This window comes from Silene latifolia, chromosome 2, assembly GCF_048544455.1.
Source record: "Silene latifolia isolate original U9 population chromosome 2, ASM4854445v1, whole genome shotgun sequence".
Taxonomy (NCBI): domain Eukaryota; kingdom Viridiplantae; phylum Streptophyta; class Magnoliopsida; order Caryophyllales; family Caryophyllaceae; genus Silene; species Silene latifolia.
The window spans coordinates 19,683,686-19,691,711 of record NC_133527.1 but is presented as its reverse complement, the minus strand read 5'-3'; the positions used below and the strand labels follow the sequence as shown (position 1 = coordinate 19,691,711).

The window sequence follows — 8,026 nt, the reverse complement described above, 5'->3', positions numbered from 1 at the left end:
TTGAATTGTACCATTTGAGTTCAGCATATAGTCATCAATTATAATCGGAAATCTCTTGGTCGAGAAAGATGAGACTTTCAGAATAAGCACTAAACCTCGTAGATTGAGTAATTCGAAAACGAAGCTTCTTAACACGACCAGCCGTCATATCAAAGTACAGAACCTCATCACTGAATTTCTTGGTAAACACGATTGACTCGCCATTCTTACCCAGATAATGCATTGGTAACGGTGTAACATCCAAGATTTTGAACCATGAAGTCGCATCGTTGTATTCTCGCTTCACCCAGATTTGACATCGAGCAATATCAGTTCTCCCGTAGTAGACTGGACCACAATGCGACACTGATAGCAAACCTTGGTGCTCAAAGATACAGAAACTCTCAACTTTCGACATGTTTGTAATAGCTTCAGGCAACTCCATCGTGTCAAACTTGTCGTCAGAGACATTAAACAGAAGCAATACTTTGGGACGGAATTTAGAATCCCAAATAAACCAGTAAATAAACCCATTGACAAAACAATTCGCCCAAGTAACATAGCCATGACTAATAATAAATAATCAGCAGAAATAATTCTCCGGGTACGCTCCTGAACTGAGAACACCTCAACCAATGGACTTTTTGTAGTTGAAAAATATATTACGACCACTGATACGACTCATTTAGTCGTAGTTATTTGGAGCGAATTAGTATGGTTTTGACGGTTTGAAGTGGTGTTATGGAGTTTAATTGCAGGTAATTTGTTAGTGAGCTTTGATTAGCTATTGGGCCGGTTTTACAAGTTTAAAACGGAGTCCAAGTTCGAGGAGAGGTAGGCCCGGGATACCTATGGAGATATCTGAGACGTGTGCGCTTAAGGTGCGCTAATTGAGCGCGCATAAATCAAAAGAAAAGAGACGTGGCAGCAGCTATGCGCGACCTGTATTCGACCAAGGCGCGACCTGGGCGCGACCGAGGCGCGACCTGTGCGCGTGCCTTCTGTTTCAGCGTCCAGCTTTGCGTTACATTAAAGACTCGCGTTTTGTTTCCTAATTTGACTCGGTTTGTTCCGATGAATTTTATTATTATTATTATTATTATTTTTTAGTACTTTATTTTCTACTTTAATTATTTACCTAGTTACTATATAATTTGTGAGGGCATCTTTAGAAAAACGGACACAACTTTGAGAAGAGAAAAACCCTATTATTGTTATTAGGAGACGATGTGTAACTAATCTTTCATCTTGGATTCAAGCAATTGAAGCGCTCATAATACGATTGTGAGTTTGAATGTTTTAATTTCTTGTCTTGATTATTGTGAATTGCTTAGTTATTAATTTTATGAATGTCGATTGATTATTGCTAGGTGTACAACTAGTGATTGATTTCTTCATTCTATTGTTAGTTTTGTTAATTGAATAGGATTTATTGATTAACTCTACGCTAGTAACAGCTAGGAATTAATATTGAACGGGATACGTTGATATTAGTACTTAGAAGCGATTCACATAAATATCTAAAGTGCAACTGGATTGTATGCATTATTTATTCTTTATCGAGTTCTCTATTTTATATTGCTGCTGTTGAATTAAATCTTGAACTGGATTGTTAAGGTTGTTTAACAGTAGGGTTGATTAAGAACTGGATTCGTTTTAATTAACTATTCTTAAGGAGAATTGGAATTTGTCATTCACGATAGAGTAATCAAGATTAGTAATTGAAACCGTGTTACAGTGATCAATTGTTATTGAGTGTGGATATATGCTTGGCTCTAAGACCCTTTTAAATCATTTGATACACCGAAAATCATTAGTTTTATTACTCAATTTGCATTAGCTATTAATCTTAGTTTATTAGAAAATCAACTCAAATCTCCCCCTTTTGTTACTACGATCTTTAATTATATTAAAGATCGACTGTTACTACATTATAAATTGCATAAATTGTTAATCTGATTCCCTTGGGGTTGACCCTTATTTCCGCTTTACTACTGTTTAGTATTTGGATTTAAGTGATATAAATTGTTAATTTGAGGCATACGACTTTAGCCTGTCAAATTTTGGCGCCTTTGCCGGGGAATTGGCATTAATTAATTTTTGTGTTTTAGTGTAGGTTTATGCATAATACTCGTATTTCTAACCTGAACCTCGAGCCTTTCGATCCAGAGATTGAGCATACTCTTTTCAGGTTACGAAAGAATAAACGAGGTGCAATAGTGGCTGTTCCTAAAGGCAGTGAGTTCGACGATCTACATTCAGATTCTGAATATTCTGAAATTTCAGAACAACCCAAACCTTTGAATATGGCTAGAGAAACCCGCACACTAAGGGAGCTCACAGCTCCAAATCTTAATGTTCAACCATTGTGCATCACTTTTCCGGCATTGGATGATGGAGTTACTTTTGAACTGAAATCTGGTTTGATACATCAATTACCAAGTTTCAGTGGTATAAGCATTGAGGATCCGAATAAGCATCTTTCAGACTTTCATATTGTGTGCACTAGTATGAAGCCACTTGCTATTACTGACGAGCAGTTGAAATTGAGAGCATTTCCTTTCACCTTGAAGGACAATGCGAGAGACTAGTTAAACTATCTCCCACCGGGAAGTATCACTACTTGGGTAGGTATGAAGAAGGCGTTCTTGGAGAAATATTTTCCTCCTTCTCGATCATCTCAGCTGAAAAGAGTCATCAGTAATGTTGAACAGCAAGACAAGGAAACTATGTATGAGTATCTTGAGAAATTTAAGAAGCTCTGTGCTAGTTGCCCCTACCATGGTTACTCTGATCAGGATCTCATTATGTATTTTTGTGGTGGACTGAACCAAGATGACCGTCGCATGATTCACTCTGCTTGTGGAGGAAATATAGCCAACAAAAATCCAGATGAGGCTTGGGAGGTTATTTCAGAGCTAGCTGAGACCTTTAGACAGTTTGAGAGGAAACCATCACGAAGAGGAGTGAATGCTATGGGTGTTAATCCTGGTTTAGAGGAAAAGATTGATAATATTGTTTCCACTCTCCGTGACATGTTATCTGGGAGACAGATGGCTACTGTTTGTGGCATATGCGCTACTGAGGGTCACCCTAATGATTTGTGTCCTTACTTTCGAGAAAATGGCCAAGAAGAAGTGAATGGTGTTTGGGAGAGTACTAGAAATAACAGGAAATGGGATCCATATTCCAAGACTTATAATGAAGGATGGAAGGCTTACCCTAACTTTCGTTGGGGAAATTCTCAAGCCGGTTCATCGTCTGGCCCTCCTAGAGGCCAGTTTCTCCAAAGACCACAAGGACAACAAATTAATCAACAATTGCTTCAACAAGCAGGTGAACAAGCACCACCGAGTTCATCAATGTCCACAGACGATATGATTCGGGCTCTTACTCTCAGTGTTACTCAAGATAGAGCAGATAATAAGCAAAATTTTAAGAATCTTGAAAATCAAGTTAGTCAGGTGGCTACTGCAATTAATCGGTTGGAGGCTAGAGATTCTAATGCACTACCATCTCAAACGGTGGTGAATCCAAAGAGTGTGAGCGCAGTCTCTTTGAGAAATGGGAGACAACTAGTGGAGGCTGAGAAAGTGAAAAGAAAAGCCAAGGAACCGGTGATTCATGAAATAGAGGAAGAGATAGTGATCAAGGAAGGTGAAGAAGCTTCTATTGTTAAGGAGAAGGAGCATATTCCCTCTTCTATACCGGTGGTGGAACCGGAGGTACCCTTTCCTGATGCACTTAAGAGGACTCACCACTTTGAACACGACAAGGACATTTATGAGGTATTCCAAAAGTGTGAGGTAAACATCCCCCTTCTTAATCTTTTGAAAAGTATTCCTAAATATGAAAAATTCTTAAAGGAGTTGTGTACTATTAAAAGGGATAACAAGTTGGAAAGGGTGAATAAAGTGAAGGTTAGTGAACATGTGTCCGCTATGTTTCAAAGAAAATTACCCACTAAGTGTAGTGATCCGGGCATGTTCACTATCCCTTGCACCATTGAAAACACTAAGATTCAAAAGGCCATGCTAGATTTAGGAGCTTCTATTAATGTGATTCCTTACTCCTTATATGAATCTATGAAACTTGGTCCTCTACATGCTACTAGTGTTGTTATCCAGTTAGCTGATAGATCGAATGTCTACCCGAAAGGGATTGTTGAGGATGTGCTTGTTTTGGTTGATAATCTTATCTTTCCTGCTGATTTTTATGTGCTAGACATGGAACATGATAAACATACGGCTCCTATTCTGTTAGGTAGGCCATTCTTGAAAACTGCTAGCACTAAGATTGATGTATCTAGTGGGTCTATGACTATGGAGTCTAGTGGTCAAGTGGTGTAGTTTAGCATCTATGATGCTATGAAATATCCTGATGATTACCACTCTTTGAATTTTATTGACATTATTGACCCTTTGGCCAAAGATTTCTTTGGTTTTAATGGTGATGATGAGTTGCAGGTAGCTTTGGAAAATAGTGTGGATGGTCAAGAGGTAGAATATGTTTTTTCTGCTAACTTGAAGGAGGTTGTGGCCAAATTACATAAGTTGGAGGAGCTTCCTTTGGATTTTAATAATAAGTTGCCATTAACTGTTCCTTCGGAGAAATTGTTGCCATCTGTTTTGCAGGCACCTGTGGTAGAACATAAGGCACTACCTGAGCATTTGAAGTATATCTTCCTTGGTGAGGGAGAAACACTTCCTGTTATCATCTCTAGTAAGCTCACCGAGGAACAAGAAGCAAGGTTGAAAGATGTACTTGTGGAGAACAAATTAGCTATTGGTTGGACTATTGCCGACATCAAGGGCATTAGTCCAAGTACTTGTATGCACCCGATTTTGCTAGAGGATGACGCTAAACCAGTAAGGCAACCACAACGTCGATTGAACCCTCCTATGATGGAGGTAGTGAAGAAAGAAGTTCTCAAATTGCTTCAAGTAGGTATGATTTATCCTAATTCTGATAGTAAATGGGTGAGTCCTACCCAAGTAGTCCTTAAAAAGTCGGGGGTGACCGTAGTTGAGAACAAAGATGGTGAGCTTGTACCCACTAGGATCTAAAACGGGTGGAGAGTTTGTATAGATTATCGTAGGTTGAATGCGGTAACTAGAAAAGACCACTTTCCTCCTCCCTTTATTGACCAAATGCTTGAAAGACAAGTGGGTAAGGCTTATTATTGCTTTCTAGATGGGTATTCGGGGTATTTTCAAATAGCTATTGCCCCTGAGGATCAAGAGAAAACTACATTTACTTGTCCTTTTGGTACCTTTGCGTATCGACGTATGCCTTTTGGACTTTGTAATGCACCTGCTACCTTTCAGCGATGTATGGTTAGCATATTTTCTGAGTATGTTGAACGCTTTATTGAGGTATTTATGGATGATTTTACGGTGCATGGTGATTCTTTTGATAATTGTTTACATCATTTATCTCTTGTTCTTAAGCGTTGTATTGATACTAACCTTGTTTTGAATTCTGAGAAGTGTCACTTTTTGGTGGAACAAGGTATAGTACTTGGACATGTTGTGTCTTCGAGAGGTATTGAGGTAGATAAAGCTAAGATTGATACTATTTCGTCTCTACCTTACCCTACTAATGTTCGCGAAGTTTGATCTTTTCTTGGTCATGCAGGTTTTTACCGCAGGTTCATCAAGGATTTCTCTAAGATCGCTTCACCCTTATGCAAGTTGTTGCAAAAGGAGACATATTTCATTTTTGACAAGGCTTGTAAGGAGGCTTTTGATGAGTTGAAAGATACGCTTACTTCCGTTCTAATTATTCAAGCACCGAATTGGTCTCTTCCCTTTGAGATCATGTGTAACGCGAGTGATTATGCTTTGGGAGCGGTGTTGGGTCAAAAGAATGGGAGGGCTTCCCATGTTATTCATTATGCATCCATGACCCTAAATGAAGCACAACGAAATTACACCACAACTGAGAAGGAGCTTCTAGCAATTGTTTTTACTTTGGAAAAATTCCGGTCCTATTTACTTGGTACAAAAGTGGTGGTGTTTTCAGATCATGCAGCACTGCGCCACTTGATGGCGAAGAAAGAATCTAATCCGAGATTGATAAGATGGATTCTATTGCTTAGTGAATTTGATTTGGAGTTGAAAGACAAGAAGGGAGCAGAAAATGTTGTAGCGGACCATTTGAGCAGGTTAGTGGATGTTGATGCAAATCCACATGAGAAAAATCCGGTGAAAAGATTATTTCCTGATGAGAGCTTGTTCGCTATTCGATCCGTAGAGCCATGGTATGCCAATCTTGTAAATTTTCTTTGCTCTTCTAAATTTCCACAAGGTTTTTCTAAATCTAAAAAAGACAAGCTTCGTAGTGATGCGAAGTATTATGTGTAGGATGAGCCTTATTTGTGGAAGCATTGTTCTGACCAAATCATAAGGAGGTGTATACCGGAGAATGAGATGGCCTCTATCGTTACATTTTGCCACTCACATGCTTGTGGTGGCCACTTCGGTGCAAGGAGAACTGCGAGAAAAGTGCTAGATTGTGGGTTTTATTGGCCTTCTTTGTTTAGAGATGCTCATGGATTTTGTCAAACTTATGACAATTGCCAAAGAGTAGGCAATATTTCCCGAAAGAATGAGATGCCGCAAAGTTACATGCTTAACTGTGAGATTTTTGATGTTTCGGGGATCAATTTCATGGGTCCTTTTCCAAGTTCATATGGAAATCTTTACATATTGTTGGCGGTAGATTATGTGTCTAAGTGGGTGGAGGCTATTCCCACTAAGACCGATGACTCCAAGGTGGTGGCAGATTTTATCAAGGCTAACATATTTGCTCGATTTGGAATTCCAAGGGCCTTGATTAGTGACTGTGGAACTCATTTTGTCAACAGGACAATTAGTGCTTTGCTCAAAAAGTATTGTGTCACTCATAAAGTTTCCACGGCATATCATCCGCAGACTAATGGATAAGCTGAAGTGTCTAATAGAGAAGTTAAATCAATCCTTGAGAAGACGGTGAATCCTAATCGGAAGGATTGGAGCTTGAGATTAGATGATGCATTATGGGCATATCGAACGGCCTATAAAACCCCAATTGGTATGTCACCTTATCGACTTGTGTTTGGGAAAGCGTGTCATTTACCTGTAGAATTGGAGCATAAAGCATATTAGGCAATAAAAAGCTTTAATATGAGCTTGGATGACGCGGGGTTGCATCGGAAATTGCAATTGCAAGAGTTAGAAGAGCTCCGACTTGAATCATATGAGAATGCAGCTACTTACAAAGAAAGAACGAAAGCTTAGCATGACAAGATGATATTGAGACGGGACTTTAAAGTTGGTCAAAAAGCCCTTTTATTCCAATCCCGCTTTCGTCTATTTCCAGGTAAGTTGAAATCTCGTTGGATCGGTCCACTTATAATTACTAATGTTTATCGTCATGGTGCAGTTGAGGTACGAGATCAGACAACGGATAAAGTGCTAAAAGTAAATGGGCAAAGACTGAAGCCCTATCATGATGGTGTCGAGATTGAGGTGGTAGAGTCACTGGATCTCTACGACCCCATTTATGAAGATTAATTTCATCAATAAGTCGAGCAAACGACTATAAACAAAAGCGCTAACAGGAGGCAACCCGGTGTTTTGTATCCTTTTTCTTTGTAATATTTCTTTAGTTTTTAAAATTAGTTAATTTATTTGGTTTAGTTAGTAATTAGAAATATTATTGTGTTCTTTTTATTACTTGTTTTAATTAATTTTATTTTGACGGTTTATTATATGTAATAGGAATGATGAATAATGCTTCGAGACGGAGAAAGAAAGAAATACAAGTCGTGAATGTAAAGTGTGCCTCAGTCGCATTAATTGGTCGCACATACGCAGTAAAAACACACGCGGCAGGCCCTATTTCGCGCTCTACATTCACCCTATGCGCATCTGACGCGCGCTCGACTCCCACTCAAGGCACACTTTACATTCACATCAGGTACTAACCCTTTCCTTCGACAAATCCCCTTTCCTTTCTTCTTCCTATTTCCTAAAATCAATCCATTCAAACATCAATCCTTTCT

General features: G+C 38.9%; 1 protein-coding gene across 1 annotated transcript; it reads left to right on the top strand.

Moving 5' to 3' along the window:
- Window positions 1-2,612: 2,612 nt before the first annotated feature.
- On the top strand, window positions 2,613-4,328 carry LOC141636251 (uncharacterized). Its single transcript, XM_074446740.1, has one exon. It carries the CDS (start codon window positions 2,613-2,615, stop codon window positions 4,326-4,328), a length of 1,716 nt encoding a protein of 571 aa, XP_074302841.1.
- Window positions 4,329-8,026: the final 3,698 nt, after the last annotated feature.